Raw genomic sequence first — 19,648 nt, 5'->3', positions numbered from 1 at the left:
AAAAACAGCCACTCTCCCCCCAACCCGCCCCCCCAAATTGCTGCTTTTAAAGGACTCCAGAAGGAGACTACATATGTGCTCTTTTGAAGATCAAATCTGAAATTCTGCACAATTTATGTGTATTTCAATAGCGTGTGTTTCACGGTCCTAATTACGGAACATTATGGAATAGAAGGTGGGGGAAGCGCATTGCTTCGAGCATGATGGTAGCCATATCCCTTGCAAAGGTCAGCACAATGTTTTTGATAGGATTGCAACTAGAGCAGAATGGTGTCAGTTGCTCCATGAACCTTCTTTCCGCTTAGAAATAATGTGTCAGGCTCCATAAACCAAGAAAGACACACTGTGATTCTTCCAAGCAATTATTTTTTTTAAAAAAAAAAATATTGTTCCTCACCTAAAGACAGAATCTTGCCAAACTAAAGCACGCTAACCTTTCCATAAAGCTTATTATACTCTGGGAACTGTTGAGGAGGAACCGTCTTCACCTTCTGTCTCTCACACAAACTCTCTCAGCTGAGTTGCCTTCTGCTCCCCTGGAAACACTCTGGCATTCAGACTGCATTTCTATCACACAACTGTGCCAAATCACTATGGCGGCTATTCCAGACCATATTTGCACAGATCTTTTGTTCATAGGTTAATACTGAAATTTCCTGGACGAATGAAGGCAAGGCCCGTTTCCTGGCTCTCAGCCTTTAAGTCTTTGGTGTCATTTTGGCTTTCCTCCTCAGGCTCTTTCACGCAGAGAAGATTTCCAACACCAACTTGGTTTTCATCATGAGCGACAGTAAAGAGTTGTGTCATCACTGTGACGCAAGGCCCTTGATGCAAGCAGAGAAGCCCGGTATCCTTTCTTGCTTGGCTTGAGACTGGATGTGTATTTGCTTACAAAAGAATGTTGGGAACAGCTGGAAAATCTGATTCTAAACTATAACCTGGATCAGTAGTTGTTTTGTGTCTCTGTGTGGGTGTGATGCTATATTATTCCACACCAGCATTCTTTCTGTACGGTCTTAATATGTTCATTACCATCGACTGGTTCATTGATTGTGTTCCATTAAGTCAGCATTGATTATTAGCAAGTAGACAGAGATAGACCTGCTCCAGGATAAAACATCACCGTAGCTTTAGAACAATATCACTATTTTGTTGTTGTTGTTGGAAAAAAAACCCAGTTTGGTCTAGTGGTGAAGGCACCAGGCTAGAAACCAGGATTCTGTGAGTTCTAGTCCTGCCTAGGAGTGAAAGCCAGCTGGGTGACTTTGGGCCAATCACCAAGACAAGGTGAGTTCTAGTCCCACCTTAGACACAAAAGCCGGTTGGGTGATTTTGGGCCAATCACCAGGAAACAGTGGGTTCTAGTTCCACCTTAGAGACAAAAGCCATTTGGGTGATTTTGGGCCAATCACCAGAAGATGGTGAGATCTAGTCCCACCTTAGAGACAAAAGCCAGTTGGGTGATTTTGGGCCAATCACCAGAAGATGGTGAGATCTAGTCCTACCTTAGGCACCAAAGCCAGCTGGGTGACTTTGAGGCTTTCACCAGGAGACTGAGAGTTCTAGTACCACCTTAGCATGAAAGATAGCTGAGTAGTTTGAGCCAGTCACTCTCTCAGCCCAACCTACCTCACAGGGTTCTTGTTGTGGGGAAATAGGAGAAGGGAGAAGTATTAGAAATGTTTGCCAACTGAAGGTATTTATAAAAATGATAAAGGCAGAACGCAATAGATCAATAAAACAAAACCAGTTAAGCGATTTACTCTTTCTATATATAACAATTCTTGCCGGTCACTCTCTCTTTTTTTTAGGATGTCAGCATTACAGTATCTTATCCTCAGATCCAATACATTATCATTTTTTTGTCCCTTGGTCTTTTGGTCCCCAACCTTTCTCTACACACATGACAAGACAATTCACAAGTATGCCTTCTACTCCAGGATAGTAAAGATGATGAAGGATAGGTCATACAATCCACTCCCACCCCGTAAGCCTCTTGGACTTATCTCAAGTACACCTCCAGCCTTATCGCAACAAGAGAGAGAGAGCGTTAGAGGGTAGAGATGAAGCCCCAACAGGTTGCTGGCTCCAAAGCTAGTGGTCACCAAGGTCGAACGACGTTGTCATCAAAATGGAGACACGGTTCAGTTGAAGCTCCAGGATTGGTTGGCTTACTGAACCTGGAATGGGGTGGGCCATGTTGTTTTTTGCTCAGATAGCAAAAGATCTGGTCTCTCTCTCCACCTCGTTCTGCTACATGAGTAGCAGGGAGGAGGGTTTTGTGTTGTGTTTCTTAATCAATGGGCAGATGAAGGACCCAATCCCTGTGAAATGGTTCAACACCCGAGGTACAGAAAAGGACCGGATGCCTGTTTTGATGACGCTAAAGTAAGTCTCCTCTTCTGAGGAAGGGCCCTCTTAGAAGGGCCTCTCCGCCTCCTGAAAATAGTTTCCATCTTTGATTGTCTTTACTTTCTCTCTCTCTCTCTCTCTCTCTCTCTCCTCTCTCTCTCTCTCATTACACATGCTGCTCCTTCCAGATCAGAGCCGTTCTAATGCAAATGCTCTCACAATTAACATAAAAAAAACACAATGGCTGCTTTTTCTGAGCTGCAGTGATTGTGCTTTCACACACAATTCCTATCTTATAAAAAAATAAAATAATAATAAAAAAAATAGGACAGTCTGTGCTGGCTTCCTCTGCACAGCCATGGCAAACTTCCATGGTGGCTTCAACATCCTTGAAAACTGAACTTTTAGATATTGTGTTTTGTTTTGTTTCGTTTTTTTTGCCCCTCCCTTCTGACTCATGGGCATAATGCATTTTCCCTGTTCCAAATCTCTTTATTCGTGGGCACGCTGTGATCCGGAGGATATTACTTCTCTGTTTTCAAAAGACGATTCCTTGTAAAAGGATGGTGCGTGATCACAATGACACAGATGTAATTACTTAACTTTGCTCGTATTACAAAGTGCCCATGATATTAAAATAATAATAATAATAATTGGCATCCTCACGATTGCTGGAATCCAGCAAAGCAATTTTTGGAACAAATATTTAACTTTGACAGAAAAGGTTAGATCCAAGAGAGATAGTTTAATTTTGGAATAAATGTTTAACTTATAGGAGCCGTAACCAGGGGGGCTTTTGCCCAGCTTCGCCTGGTGCACCAGTTGCGGCCCTATCTGGACCGAGATGCCCTACGCACAGTCACCCATGCGCTCGTGACCTCCCGGCTAGACTACTGCAACGCTCTCTACATGGGGCTGCTCTTGAGGACCACTCGGAGGCTTCAACTGGTGCAGAATGCAGCCGCGCGAGTTGTTATGGGAGTTTCCCGATACTCCCGTGTAACACATCTTCTCTACGAGCTGCATTGGCTTCCGGTTGCCCTCCGGGTGAGATTCAAGGTGCTGGTGATGACCTATAAAGCCCTTAATGGCTTGGGTCCGGACTATCTAAGGGAACACCTGCTGCCAGCATCAACTTCCCATCGTCCTGTGCGCTCCCACAGGGAGGGCCTTCTCAGGGTACCGCCGGTTAAGGAATGCTGGCGGGTTATTCCCAGGGGAAGGGCGTTCTCTGTGGGCGCGCCGGCCCTATGGAACCAACTTCCCACGGAACTCAGGACTGCCCCCGACCTTCGCTCATTTCGCCGGGACTTGAAAACTTGGCTCTTTGAGCTGTTTAGCCCAGACTGAGGGGTTTTAATTTAATTTAATTTAATTGGGTTTTAGTTTTAATTTCAGGGACTGGAATTTAATTAATAGTTTTAACTGATTTTAATTTTTGTATGCTATGTTTTTTTAATTTTCCCTGTAAACCGCCCTGAGTCCTATGGGAATAGGGCGGTATATAAATTTAAATAATAAATAAATAAACTTTGACAGAGAAGGTTAGATCCAAGTTAGATGGATAGCAATAAAAGAGGCTGCACATACCTACACTCACAAATGTGTACAGGTGTGTGTTAAAACATCACATATTGGAACACAACGATTATGCTGACCTTTCGTCTGTTCAACGGGGGGAGTCCTCCATAGAATTTCAGATCAGGGCTTACACAGTAACGTGACAGCCACGAAAACCCATGATTTAAAAGGGTTTTTTTTAAACAAAGTTTTTCTTTCTCTTTTTAAGGTGGTAGACCAAGTACTTGTGTAAGAAAAGTTTTTTTGTCTTTATTTGGGATTCATTCTTTTCTAAATGCAATAATATCTCCTGGAGGAGGAGGAGGAGGAGGCCCCTTACAGCCAGTGGTGGGATTCAAATATGTGAACAACCGGTTGTCTGTGTGGATGCCGCTTCTGGAAGTCCATTCTGGGCCTGGGCAACAACAACAACAACAACAACAACAACAACAACAACAACAACAAATTAAGCTACGGGTTCTGCCGAAGTGGTGCGAACCGGCTGAATCCCACCACTGCTTCCAGCCCTTAGGGATCCATGATTCTGTGATTCCAAGAGTTTTTACAGGCCTAGATCTTTGTTTAGGTTGCAGCCCTAAAGGTGTTTTTTTTTTTCAAGAGGCAACTGGACATTCTTGGTGGTTTTTTTTTGGAAGATGCTTTGCTTCTCATCCTAGAACTTCCTTCAGCTTTTTAGATGAGAAGCAAAACACACGAGAACTTCTGCTTTGCTGGGAACAGTGCAAAGGGCTGTCTGAAACATTTGATGATTTCCACGATCAACAGCACTGGATATTTGTGTGTGAACGTAGAACGGAGTCTTGCTTATTAGCTTGATGTGCCCTGTTAGCCGTGCAATGGTAACACTTTGGTATTTGGGGTTACGTTTCCTTTCCATTTCTTTCTGGTAAAATTCTTTGCTTTTTCTTTTTTCTTTTGCTTCTCACACTATCTCTTCTACCAGCTAGCCAACTGCATGAAATTTCATCTTCTCTGTGTTTCTTCCCTATGTTTCCTTTCCTATCCTCTATTTGCTACTTTGCCCGTTACTAATAGGATCAGCCTCCATGCACACGGAGCTTCGCCACGGCCATGACGCCCGCTTCTGTCTTCATTTTTCTGCACGTTTTCATGTGGTGTGGATGGTCAGTTACTTTCTCTAATTTTGCGTTTTATTTCATTTCCCCTATCCCAACGTTGTTGGGTGTTTTTTTTTTGCAAGAATATAAAGGGAACTAAGAATGCACAAGGGACGCGGTGGCTCAGTGGGTTAGGACGCTGAGCTTGTCGATCAGAAGGTCGGCAGTTTGGCGGGTCGAATCCCGAGTGCCGCGTAACAGAGTGAGCGCCTGTTACTCGTCCCAGCTTCTGCCAACCTAGCAGTTCGAAAGCACGGAAAAATGCAAGTAGAAAAATAGGGACCACTATGGTGGGAAGGTAACAGCGTTCCGGGCACCTTTGGCGTCTAGTCATGCCGGCCACATGACCACGGAGACGTCCTCGGACAAGCGCTGGCTCTTCGGCTTTGAAACAGAGATGAGCACCGGCCCCTAGAGTCGGAAACGACTAGCACGCATGTGCGGGGGAACCTTTACCTTTACTTTAAGAATGCACAAAACTGATGACAAAGGGATGAGTGATGTGTATAGGCTTGTTCAGAACTTAGTTTCTCTCGGAAAGAGGTTAGGGGCTGGGTAAGATCCTTCCCCTTCCCCTCTCCCGTCCTTTCCCCCTCCTCTCCTCTCCTCTCTTCCCTTTCCCTTTCTCCTACCCCTTCCTCTTCCCCCTCTAAGTTTTCCCTGAAAATCTTTAATTAGTGCAGTTTTTTTATTTTTATTTTTTGGTCATCCATTCACTTGTTTGTTCTTCCAATGTTAAACCCTTCCACTTCTCTCTCAAGGTTTATTGGGATCGTCACACAAGATTTTCCATTTCCATTTAATTGTTTTTGTAGATCTTTAATTTTGATATGGAAGGGACGGTCCACAAGTCAAGGAAGGGGCATAGACTTTACGTGGTTAGCATTCTTAATCCAGTTTTTAGTAATTTTCGGAAGATCTCCTGGCCTAACTGTGGTCTTCTGGTTGTCAATTAAGAGAGACTTTGACAAGATAGAACTTCTGGCCAGCCTCTTCTTCTCGTTCCTATTATGCATCCATATGCTGGTCTCTGAATTTATGCAGACAATATGGGTATGTGAATCAGCCAAGAGCTAATTTAAGGATTCGAGTCAATTTAATTAGAATTTGCATTTCAATGCAAAGAGTTGCACTGAGTCAGTTTGAATTTGTGGTTTGAACAACACTCAAAAGGATGGTTTAAATGAACTGTTCTTCAGTGGAAACTGCACAGCCCAAGTAGACAGTACCCTTGGACATTGGTTGAGTTTGTAGAGCTAATGCTGTTTAATGTAAAATTCACCACAAAGCCGTAACAGCAACAAATCCGCAATCTCAAAGAACAAAATCAGTCTGAAATAACTTGGCTTGCTTAATATCCACAAAACCATAGTGCTGTCTGCGAATACAAACATCGGAATCAACAGCCTTTATGGAGCAAAGAAAAACACAAGAGAATAAAAATGAAAGCAATGCACAAATGATTATGACAATGTGTTGCTGTCATATCACTTATATAGAGATAGACTCTCAAAGGTGAGGGCAGCCCTTTTAAATTTGTTTTCCCTGACTTGTAGGTTCAAAGGATTAAAGCATAGGGGTGGCTGGTGATGGTGGTAGTAGAAAAGCTGAATTTTGAAATATTTACCATTATTCAAGTAACAGTGCAGAATGCGGCTGCACGGGTAGTGTTGGGAGCACCCCGATACTCCCATATTACACCCCTCCTACGTGAGCTGCATTGGTTACCGGTTGCCCTCCGGGTGAGATTTAATGTGCTGGTACTTACCTTTAAAGCCCTACATGGGTTAGGCCCAGGATACTTGCAGGACCATCTGCTGCCAGGAACGAATTCCCATCGCCCAGTACGCTCACATAGAGAAGGCCTCCTCAGGGTACCGTCGGCTAGACAATGTCGGCTGGCGACCCCCAGGGGGAGGGCCTTCTCTGTGGGAGCGCCAGCCCTGTGGAACCAGCTCCCCCCTGAGCTTCGAATGGCCCCGGACCTCCGGTCCTTTCGCCGCGGCCTCAAAACACTCCTTTTCCACCTGGCTGACCTGGACTGACAGGGATTTTAATTATGTTTTTAATTTTTAACTCTAATTTTTAATTTATTTTAATTTTAATTTTAATTTATTGTACAGAGGCCTTTAATTTTATTTTTTTCTTAACTTCTGTGTTTATTATATGTTATTGTTGTTAGCCGCCCTGAGTCCTTCGGGAGATAGGGCGGCATATAAGTCCCAATAATAAATAAATAAATAAATAAATAAATAAATAAATAAATAAATAAATAAATAAATAAATAAATAAATAAATAAATAAATAAAATAAACAGGAATGTTTCTCCTTTCAGAGGTATTGTTCTGTAAGGACACACCATAGATAAAGATAATGTATTATTGGTACATTGTGCAAATGCATGGGGACACGGAAGGAATTATGGCCCATACATGATCTTAACCCTTTTTGTGGAGCTGATTGAACCATTTGGATGCTAAGGGCTGTAGTTACAAAATTGGGCGTAGTTTGAAGTATCCTTGGTGCTCTCTGAGCTTGGTTATTTTCTTACAGAAATTCCATTACCCAAACTAGGTAATGTCATTCAGTACTATCGCTGATAATGTTACGTAGCTGGGTCATGAAATGTCTGCAAGAAAACAACCAAGCTCAGAGAGCATCAAGGATTCCTCCTTTCAACCATGAGCTACACATATTCTCCTTTACTGGGAGTAGTTTGCCCATTTGCAACATCCCAGTTGTGCTTGGTGTCACAAGTTGCAAACTAATCCTTTCCCAGAAACTAAATTGGCAAACTTTCTCCCTCAGTTTGTCTAGCCCCATAGGATGCTACTGTACATAATTTGCCCATATTATCTTCACATTCCTCCTCCCAACCTCAGGAGTTAGGCACAGGTCCAAGCAAAACATAAGCTGTGGCCATCTTCCACATTTATTTTTTGAGAGGCCCCATGGATCCCAGAAACATTTTTGAAAATGGTCTTGTTTTGCTTTCTTTATGCCAGGTTGCTGAATAGAATAGAATAGAATAGAATAGAATAGAATAGAATAGAATAGAATAGAATAGAATAGAATAGAATAGAATAGAATAGAATAGAATAGAATAGAATAGAATAGAATAGAATAGAATAGAGAATGGAATAGAAGAGAAGAGAAGAGAAGAGAAGAGAAGAGAAGAGAAGAGAAGAGAAGAGAAGAGAAGAGAAGAGAAGAGAAGAGAAGAGAAGAGAAGAATAGAGTAGAACAGAACAGAACAGAACAGAAATTCTTTTTTGGCTAAGTGTGATTGTACACACAAGGAATTTGTCTCCAGTGCATAAGCTCTCAGTGTACATACAAACAAGGTGATAAATCATAGGTCATAAATCATAAGATACAAACGAGTGATAAGTCATAAGATATCAATAGGAGAAGGCAGTAGGAAAGATTATATCAATCCCAATAATAAAATTAATATCATATAGGACAGAGAGCATGGAGTCAGAAACCCTGTAGGAATAGCATGTTGGACATTCCTATGAATTGAAACAGCTTCCACTATGTGATGGGAAATTTTCTACGTTAAGTACAAAATTTCAAGCTACAGTTACCAGCCAGACACCCTTGTAATGTCAAGTCCATCTCCAACAACTCAGGGTATCCTTTTGAATGCCACCACAATTGGATTCTGTGCCAAATTCTCCTTGAGATATCAGAAGGATTAGGATTGGATCAGCCATAGCTCTTAATTGTGTTGCATGACACATTTCCCTAGGAAAATTCAAGACAATTGAGTAAAGGTTCCTGGGCAAACCACCCACCTGCTTAGTCCTCAGACTAGTTTGGCGGGTCTAATCCCGAGTGCCGCGTAACAGAGTGAGCGCCTGTTACTCGTCCCAGCTTCTGCCAACCTAGCAGTTCGAAAGCACGTAAAAATGCAAGTAGAAAAATAGGGACCACTACGGTGGGAAGGTAACAGTGTTCCTTGCGCCTTTGGCGTCTAGTCATGCCGGCCACATGACCACGGAGACATCCTTGGACAAGCGCTGGTTCTTCGGCTTTGAAACGGAGATGAGCACCGGCCCCTAGAGTTGGAAACGACTAGCATGCATGTGCGGGGGGAACCTTTACCTGTATATAGAGAGAGAAAGATTGAGGGCAATAGAAGAAGGGGACAACAGAGAATGAGGTGGCTGGATGGAGTCACTGAAGCAGTAGGTGTGAGCTTAAATGGACTCCAGAAGATGGTAGAGGACAGGAAGGCCTGGAGGAACGTTGTCCATAGGGTCGCGATGGGTCGGACACGACTTCGCAACTAACAACAACACACACACACATATATATATATTAAATGCTTGTTAACTATTTAGATTACCTTGCTAGGCCCCAAACATGGGACAAATCTTTATTTCCTGTTTCAGCCTAACCGAAGGCCATCGACAGGCAGTAGTCACAACAGTGACAGCTCATATTTGTGTAAATTTTTTAGATTGCTAACAATTTAATTTAATTTAATTTAATTCTTTGTTAGCAATCTAAAAAATTTACATAGATAGATAGATAGATAGATAGATAGATAGATAGATAGATAGATAGATAGATAGATAAATGTGTAAATTATTCAAATTGCTAATAAAGAATTAGGGTGGCTGATATGGCCATTTTGATCTTATTTTGTTCTCATCAGTCAGTCATACCCTTTATCTGAGATTTATCTGAGTCATAAAGGGTATGACTAACTGATGAGAACAAAATAAGTTTGAAATGGCCATATCAGCCTCCCTAATTCTTTATTAGCAATTTGAATAATTTACACAAATAATGAACTGTCGTAAGTTGTGACTATAGCCTGCGGATAGCCTTGGGCTAGGTTGTAACAGGAAAGAAGATTTAACTAGCAAGGTATTCAAAAGACTTGACAAATACTTCACACACACACACACACACACACACACACACACACACACACACACACTGCTAGTCATTGCCGGCTTATGGAGGGTGGTGCTCATTACCATTTCAAGGCCATTAAGCCAGTGCTATCCAAGGACATTCCCGTGGTCATGTGGTCAGCATGATGTCACAGAGCGCTGTTATCTTCCTGCCGAAGTGGTACCTATTTATCTACTCATATTTGCATGCTTTTGAACAGCTGGGTTGGCAGGAGCTGAGCTGAGGATGGAAGCTTAGCTCCTTCCATTCCCCACCACCCAGTCAGAGCTGAAGAAGCTTCTTGGATGAGAAGCGAAACGTCTTCAGAGGAAAAAACAAGAAAGACCAGTTGCCTCTTGAAAAAGCACCTTTGGCATGATACCTCTAGCAACATCAAAGAACAACACCTGTCTTATCCCAGGTCCTTGGAAAGGACTCGAGAGATGGACAAAGGTGCCAAATCCAGGTCTAAACATCTGGATGACTGTGCAACCAACCATAATAATAAACTCTTTATTAAATCTCTGCAGTGGTTGATAACCAGTGGCTTATCCTGTGCTATTTTTGCACAAAGAATGGCTGGACAATCTATTAAGCAATATCATGCTTGAAATTAGTTGCATGGTGAGTCAGATTTTTTTTTCTTAGCCTCAGTGTATATTTTGCTTACATTTTTTTAAAAATTCTGATTAATGGCTCACTGGATATTCCAAAAGTACCGAATGTAACCTTATTACCAAACTACTGTTTTTGTTTGGAGTTTTCTGAAAATAAATCTCTCTTTAGCTTCCTTTTCTCTGAGTCATTTATATTACATTTCAAGAACTTTTCTATATGTGGGATGAATAACAATAAGGTGGCATTATGCATGCTATTTATTTTTAAAAACCAACATTTTTCCCCCAATATAGGCAAATAGCGTGCAGTGGTTAGACAATTACTCACTCTCTCTGTGTGTGTTTGTGTGTATGAGCAATTTCTTACTCCTTTTTCTGACAAAACACCCTGCCTTCCTTTGCTGTCATATCAGCACAACACTTCCGTATTGTGGTCTAGTTTACGGTAAGGGCATTCTCGAAAAGATCAAAATGGTTAAGAGGACAGCCACAAAATTGTGATGACAGCCCCACCTCTTTCGATGAGCACATTGCATGCACATTAAAAGGGAGTGGGGTTGTCATCACACAGTTGTCGTTTCCATGTTGACTTGTGTTGTTTTCTTTAATCGTCCCAGATGCCGCAGTTAGTGAAAAGTAGCTTCTTTTCTTATTTTACCTTAGAAAAATGGGCACACTCTTTCCTTCTGTATTATTTGAGGCTGATCAATAACCAAAATTAATAATTTCAGTTGAATATTTTGTGACTGAGCTATTTTAAAATGGCCTTTTAATGAAACAACAAGGAAGAAAAAGGACTTCCCACTCATGCATACCATATTTGAGGTCGCATTTTAATCAGTGCAGACTTGTGATAATAACCTTTATATTATATTGCATCTGAAATAACTGTATTATTGTTTACTTTATATGCAAATAGAAGCAGGAACCTATTATTTGTGGTCTCACCCAGAGTTTCATATATCTGTGGCTGATAAGTAGGAATTTCATCCATGTTAGGAGACGAAAACAGAGGGTGTGCATAGGATGCACAAACTAACTCCCCAATTTCCATAACCTCAATTTCTTATTTTTCATAATTTCACAATCTTGTTATTCTGCACTTGAATGGAACTCCTAACTCCTAAGAATAACAAGAGCTATCTCTCTATAAATATATTGCTGGTTGTCATATTATTATAAGGCTCTCTCTTGAAAAAGGTTGAAATATTTATTTTTTAAAAATTGTGGCCAAGAACAGAGATAGATTTAATGGGCTATAGCCGAGGTCTCCAAACTTGGCAATTTTAAGACTTGGGAACTTAGAATTCTGGGAATTAAAGTCCACAAGTCTTAAAGTTGCCAAGTTTGGAGTCCACTGGGCTACAATATTTAATGGGGTTGCCTTTAAGATCTACCAAGAAGATACAACTAGTTTAGGGTACAATAGTTTGTGCAATAATGGACAAGTTTCGTTGTGCCAATATACCATGTTATTGATTTACGATCAGAAATGGGACCGGTACTTCCATCGCTAAGCAAGGCAGTCACTGAGTTGTGCCTGATTTTACAACCTTGTTTGCCACAGTTACTAAGTGAATCACCCGGTCTTTATGTGAATTGTGTGATTAAGTGAATCTGGCTTCCACAGTTGACTTTGACAATAGCTTATTCAACAAAAGCAAAAAGTTAAGAATTACACTGGGGTGATTTTTTGGGGTGGAAATCATAAGTTGTTACAAAACATCTTTGTTTGTTGATAATGCTCATGTAATTGTAATAATTCATGGCCAAGTAATGGAGGAGACTGTGACCCCTGTGAAAAGGATCTAGATGACCTAGTCCACCACAAGTTAAACATGATCCAGGAATGTAATATGTCTCTTAAACATTCAGATGCCATTTTAGGGTGCATTAACAGGATCCAAAGTCCAGATCATTAGAAGTTGATACTGCATTCATCTCTTCCATGGTCATGCCACCACCAGGAATATTGGGGCAAAATCACCTTCTCAGGAGGCCTTCAAAAAAAAATTGGATAGTCTCTTACAGATGCCTTAGTGGCTCCTACAGTGAGGTTTAGATTTCTAAGAAATTTTGCAGCTCTGTTGTTCCATGCATCAGGTCCAGCTACTAATATGACTCTTGCAAAGTTTTAAATCAGTGGGTTTACTTATAATTTCAATGCATTAGCTTCTGTAGTGCAAAAAGAAATCAACCCTGGTTGATCTTTGGAAGGACAGATACTGAAGCTCAATTACTTTGGTCACCTAATAAGAAGAGATCATGATGTTGGGAAAGATGGAATGCCAAAGGAGAACGAGACAGCAGAGGTGAAGATGGTTAGATAGGGTCACTGACACAATGGCATGCTATGGTCCATGGGGACACAAAAAGTCAGACACGACTTAGTGACTGAACAAAAACAAAAGCTTCTATAGATTACTGTATAAATCAAGACAAATTCAGATCACAGTAATGGAATTAGAAATTGGGTGGTGACTTTGTGGTATGGCAAATGAATTTGGGGAGTCATCACTAAAGGAGCACATCAGGTACGAAGGTTCTGGATTGGGTAACTTACTCTAACATCAGAAATAAGATGAGATGAGAAAGGATAGGATAAGGTAAGGTAAGATAGGATAGGATAGGATGGGATGGGATGGGATGGGATGGGATGGGATATTGGAATATAGGATAGGATAAATATTGGAAAATAGAATAGAATAGAATAGAATAGAATAGAATAGAATAGAATAGAATAGAATAGAATAGAATAGAATAGAATAGAATAGAATAGAATAGAATAGAATAGAATAGAATAGAATAGAATAGAATAGAATAGAATAGAATAGAATAGAATAGAATAGAATAGAATGCTGGATAGGATAGGATAGGATAGGATAGGATAGGATAGGATAGGATAGGATAGGATAGGATAGGATAGGATAGGATAGGATAGGATAGGATAGGATAGGATAGGATAGGATGAGATGAGATGAGAAGATAAGGCAAGGCAAGACAAGACAAGACAAGATGAGAAGATAAGGCAAGATGAGATGAGATGAGACGAGATAAGACAAATTTTATTGTCATTTTTTACTGTGGGCACAACGGCACACATCAAAAATGAAATTTAGTTGCCTGCTCTCAAGGTGAACACATACATGACGCCCACCTAAACATACTATATGCAACATATGTATAGACCTACACCCTTACATATAGGTAACATATAAATATTATTCTCTGTCCATCTTGAATGTATAACGGAAGGAGGAAGCTTGAGAGTTCACAAGGTCAATGCCGTATGGAATGAAACTGTGGCTGAACCTGGATGTTCTGCTTTGGATACCACCACGGAGCTTCCTCTCAGAGGGTAACAAGGAAAACAGGTCGTGAAGAGGATGGGTAGTGTCCCAGATAATCTTACGGATAATCTTATTAGTACTTTAGGGACCGTTCAGGAGCCTGATGCTCACATGGGTCCACTCGTTGAGACTAAATTGCACAAAAGGGTTCTCAGTGAGAAGCTTAAGAAGTCAACATCTCTCTACTGATGTTTTAGCTACTTCTGACATCTCTCTTTCTCTCTCTCTCTCTCTTTCTCTCTTACCTACAGGACGATTCGGCTGAGTGTGGTGGAGTCTCTGGACTGAGTCCATCACTCTGGTCTATGGTAGGAATCCAGATTATCCTGCTCTGGATGTTATCTGGCAGCCGAGCCTGCCAATTATGACCCCGTGAAACCCAAACCTAATCTAACGAACCAAGATCCTGCCAAAAAAAAAAAAGTGAGCCCACCATTTTCACTCAAGAAAAAGGGGGTCCAGTCTGCTCAAGATGGCAGACTCAGTGGCAGTGCCAGTGACTCGAAAATCTTCTCTGGGGAAGATGCTCGAAGGCACCCGCCGTGGCTGCATGTTGGTGTGTCAGATCCCTAAACGCGTGTGTGAATGCTTCCATCATTCTAGGCCATTGAGAACCGAATCCTGTATGTGCTTTATCGTGGAGTTGCAAGGTTTGGGGTTAGGTCTTCTTTTGTCTGTGTGCTTTTGAAGACTTTTATGTTAAAAAAAAGGAAAAAAAGGGCTCCCCTCTAAAAGATCACCCGGTTTCTGTTTGTTCGGAGGCGGTTTTGAGTGGGTCGCATTCCTTAAACATTGGAACACCCGATTTGTAAAGGAAAAGGGAAAAAAAAAAACAACCCTTGCCATTTCCTTCGCCTTCTGGTCTAGAATCCCGATTATTTATATGCCTGTTTCAACTTTATTTGAATACAAACTCAACGTCGGTTTCATACGATACCATTTCATACCGGTTCACCGGGAGTAAAATCAACTGTAAGTCAGTGCCGTAACTTAGAAAAAAAACAACCCCACAGAGACTTCCTTCTTCACTACGTATCTTCATCTTCATCACGCTCTCTCCCACTGCCACTTCAAGCCCATCAGTGCAACGGCGTTTAGCACGTCTGAATACGTTTCCAGGATCTAAAATATATTCTAGGGGAGAGAATTAAAACCGCGGTCGGAAGGTGGCAACCGGTTTTAAAATTTAAAAAAAAATACGACTTTTTTTTTTAATAAAAGAAAAAAAGGAAAAAAGGGAAAACTTTTTTGAAGGAAGCCGTAGTGGGCTAGACGTGAAAGATCTCCTGGAGAACGTCAAGTGTTGAATTGGACACGGCGAGACTTTAAATCACGATGTGAAATGCCTTATAACGGATCGTCTTTGTTTTCTAAAAACGAGTCAGCTTCCATAACTTCATGAACTGGGTGCAACGTTCTGAAAAGGCAAGCTTGAAGCAACAAACGTCAAAATGGAATCATTTTTTTTTTTTGTTTTTGGAAAAAAAATTTCCTCTCTTCATCCCAGTGTCTGTCCTTCGTTGCTCAAGCTGTTACTTGTCCACGTGGATCTCTGTTTTCAGAGCACGGTCTTACCGATTCCTCCAAAGTTTTCAAAACACAATGTTTGTGAATACAAGTGTCTTTGTGAATACTGTATATTGAACGTTGGTTTTCAAGGGTAATTTGCATGATGACAAAGCTGCTATTTTGTTCAGGGTTGTTTTTTTTTTTTAAGATTTAGGTTTTTTTTTTTTTCCTTTTTCATGGTAGAGTGTAGTTTATTGAACAGGTCTTTTGAGTCGTTTTGTTTTCCTGCTGTGTGAGAAACCAAATATTGCCGTGCGGTGCAATTTAATCTTAAGTTATATATTGTTAAACAGATAATCTGAATAGACTGCACAAAGTAAAAGCTGAAAAGGGGGAGATGGCACATTTAATTATCTACTCAAATGGGAAAAAAGTGGGTTTTATAGATGAAAATATTCACCTAAATTACTGTTTACAGGTCCACCCAGTAACTGAAATCAAATGGACAGGCATTTATTTCAAGGTTAAAAAAAAAAAAAGTAACTGCTTCTTTTCAGCAAAATTATGCCCAGTTATTAGGCAGCGTTTTATCTTCTGCTTTACATCACAAACACCAAAATAAAAAAAAATTGAATGAAAAAAAATCAGAAAACCCAAACCAATCCCAGTAATATAGAGCGAACACTTGGGTTTGAAGTAAAAATACTGATTTAGCGTGAACTCAAACATCTGTCCCGTCAGTAAACAATTACCTTGAAGTAAAGAATGTTGTAGGCAGAGAATATTTTAATTGAGGACTTTTTAAAACTCACCAATGAATGTGTGGCTTTCCGGATATCACAGAATTCTACTAAAACCCCTGCAAACTGCAATTCTTTGTACGAGAACCCCGATAAACTATCATTGCACTAGCAAGTGACTTTCATCTGATCTTGAGCCCAAAGTATTTGAGGCATTTCCGAGAATGCAGTCATAATACATGAATGGCAGCTCTTTATTTTTCCTTTGTTCGCCTCCATTTATTTTCCCGATTGTAGCTGAGCACACCAGTGTGTTTGCTTCATTTCCTCCTTTACACTTTGGCTGCATCTAACTTTGATATTGATTTCAGAGACAATTAAAGAAGGAATAACAAAGCGAGGTTTCCTAATTTTCCACTTAAAAAAAAGGGGGGGAAGGATTTTTGCAGCCCCAAAGAAACACTCTTAACAGAATGGAATAAATATAATTCGGATTGCAACCTAGAGGTCTCAGAGTGGGCTGACAAGAGTCTGAATGATCACTAGGGGCAACAAAACGACACAGAAAACCTTAAATCTTTGTGTCGTCTACTGGTTGTCTGGATATTTGCAGTCCAGGTTTGGCAGCTCTACCCTTCACGGGGGGAGGGGGGGTAATTTCGTATCTTAGGGCAGGGGTTCTCAATCTTTTTGGTTCCATGGACCGGCAGCGGCAGCTTCGGCATTGGGTGGGGATGGAATGGTTTTGCACACACAACATAAATCCCTCACCTATCGAAAGAAAGCTTTGCACGCTCGCCCTCCATTTTGGTCACCCGATTTCTAATGAGCCACAGCCCATGGTTTGTGGACCTCCTGTCTTAGTGGACTTCATGCTTGCCGAAAGTAGTTAGAGATATACTATATTTCATTGCTCTGGTCCTCACCGAAAAGAGTTCTGCTTGTTTAGCGTTAGGAGTCCAATGCAGCTTGCTTCTGTTAAAGCCGCAGATTGGTTATTTTATTTATTCATTTATTTATCTGATGGGTTTATTTATTTATTGAATTTGTATAGCTGCCCATCTCACATGTACGTACGTCACTGTCTCCGGGCAGTGCACACAAACGGAAAATATACATTTCTTAGGAACGGGAGGGCAATTCCTTACAACTTGCCAGGGAAGATCAAGTCGCTTGCTGAATTTTTTGCTTAACAGGAGAGTTTGCCTTAATCAAAATATTGGTCCTCATCCTTAATTTGCAGGTTTTTTTTAAAGAATCTCTTTCTCTGAGAAGCAGACAAATGAAACTTCCCGCCAGTTCATCTGTTTTCAGGTAGCTTGTAACCTCTTCAGATGATTTTGTTTTTGTCAAAACATCTTTTCAGGTACTGCTACTAACTACTTCCTGTAAATAATGCTTACGGTTACAATATCTACATCTATAATTTTTTTTAAAAAAAAATGCCTTAATTAATTCCTAGTCTTTGCAAAGGATAATTTAATGGCTGGTTTCCTCTCTTTCTCTCCTAGTATGGAAAGAATAAAGCTTAATTCTCCTTGTGGAATAGGAACTGACTTCTTAAAGTTCAGTTCATAACTAAAGGTTTAGTGTGCACTAACCAAGACACAAGAAGCTTTTACTTAAAGTGGTAGGGCACCCATGCTGAAAGAAACTTCAGCCACAGATATAGGTGTAGCTGGAAGATGCAGTGACGTTCATGTAATATAGAGGTGGACTAAGAGGGTTTTTTTTGTCCTCTTTGCTGTCACCTAGTGGTCAGACAGAGTTTGGCAGCCCAGATCTGGTAGCCTTGCACACTGAGCTCTGTTTGCCTGTTAGAAAAACTTCAGGAATGCTTATCACATGAGCAGCTCCAGCTTAGCATGTTCCAGGTGCCATGCTCAAACCATCTGAGCTTGAATGCACGGATTTCTGCAGGATCAAATTCTGTAGGAAAATGGGGGGAAATCCTTGCCTTGATAGCTCTGATGAGTATTATCATGCAGGTGGGCACGGATCCTCTTTCTGGCTCCTGTTGCAACCAAATAAAGCATGCATTAACCAGGAAACAAGAAGCTTTTACTTAAAGTGATAGGACATCCATGCTGAAGGAAACTTTAGCTTTAGAGAACTGGACTTGAAGCTTGTCTCCTGAAATATGTCACATTTGGCAGGAGGACGCAGTAATTTGAACAACGTTGGGAGATGAGAGGCTCCAGCATGACAAAGTTTTAAGTGTTGCACAAATTTCCTCTCTATTGCTCTAAAGTCATCCCCTTTTTCTACGTTGCCAGAAATCTACTGAGAATTTTCCTGAAGACTTGGCATACGTTAAGCAACCCTAGCTCATTCATTAAGTATGTTGGAATTCTCCAAACTGTTTAGACCTTGCCACTTATCATCATCATCATCATCATCATTATTATTTGGGCAAAAGGAAGAGAGGAACAGGGTTTAACTTAAAAAAATGTTGGCTTTCCAGCAGGAGTGAATTAGCTTCTGCAGAATCCAGGTTTGACCCTAAATTGGAAGCTAAATTCCAAGCTCTGGCCTTGGAAATTTGGTTTGCCGTGGCCTCAGGCCTTTTCTTGGAAGCATCCATTTTTAGCCATTTATGACATCAGAGCTCTAATGTCAGAGAGAAAAAGGTCTCTCTGGGGGCTGAGAGGAAGGATCTGTGGTTGGATATCGCCTTTCCAGGCAGCCTTTTTCAAAGCTTTTCCTCCTCTGAAAAACAGCTCCAGTTCTCCCCAGGACCAATAAATCCTCTCCCAAAGATTGTAGGATTGCAGCATAAAAGGGTGATGTCTCTTATCTTTTAGAATTCTCCCTCGGTTTGGCCTTCATTCTTCCCATTTAAGGAAGAAAAAAAAAAAAAGCAAAATTATCCCTTTCATCAAGTGTTCTATGGTTGACTGATTGTAACTTGTCTTCAAAATATCGATACCTATTTAAATTGCATTGGTTTTGGCCAGGGGTCTTCAAACTTGGCCCTTTTATGACCTGTGGACTTCAACTTCCAGAATTCCTCAGCCAGCGTATAATGGCTGAGGAATTCTGGGAGTTGAAGTCCACAGGTCATAAAAGGGCCAAGTTTGAAGACTCTCCCCCTCCCGTGGTTTTGGCAATAGGTGTTAAGCTTTGTGTTGTTGACAGTAACTGCTAAGTCACTTGTGTGTTTATAGAAGTGGAAAGCAGGGCATTTAGAGATGAATTAAAGAGAAGGATGAGCAATTCCAGAAAGATCTGAGAAATTGAAGTGTCCATTGGACACATAAACAGCTCCTGGTTGCCCTCAAAGAGATGTGTTCAGATTTTTTTTGTTTTTTTTTTAAATCCAAAACCATTTTGGATACAAAATGGGGAGTTTTGAGTTCAAATGGCTGGAGGTTTTCAAAAATAGATTGGACAGCCGTTTAACCTGGGTGGTATAAGGTCTCTTGTCTTGAGCAGGAGGTTGGACTAGAACAGGGGTCTTCAAACCTGGC

The 19,648-nt window shown here is 40.9% G+C and overlaps 1 protein-coding gene across 3 annotated transcripts in view; it reads left to right on the top strand.

The window, feature by feature from the left end:
• The window catches only part of CACNA2D1 (calcium voltage-gated channel auxiliary subunit alpha2delta 1), a 358,403-nt gene extending 342,321 nt beyond the window's left edge, over window positions 1-16,082 (top strand). For all 3 annotated transcript variants that reach the window (XM_081330401.1, XM_081330402.1, XM_081330400.1), the window contains 3 exons: window positions 735-847; window positions 2,309-2,388; window positions 14,181-16,082. In XM_081330401.1, the coding sequence (XP_081186527.1) occupies window positions 735-847; window positions 2,309-2,388; window positions 14,181-14,297 (310 nt within the window). In that variant the 3' untranslated portion in view covers window positions 14,298-16,082. The remainder of the gene's footprint in view (window positions 1-734; window positions 848-2,308; window positions 2,389-14,180) is intronic.
• The last annotated feature ends 3,566 nt before the right edge of the window (window positions 16,083-19,648 follow it).

This window comes from Vipera berus (assembly GCF_964194415.1).
Source record: "Vipera berus genome assembly, chromosome: 6".
NCBI classification, from domain to species: Eukaryota; Metazoa; Chordata; class Lepidosauria; order Squamata; family Viperidae; genus Vipera; species Vipera berus.
Note: the sequence above shows the minus strand (reverse complement) of the source record. Positions and strands in the feature narration are given on the sequence as shown.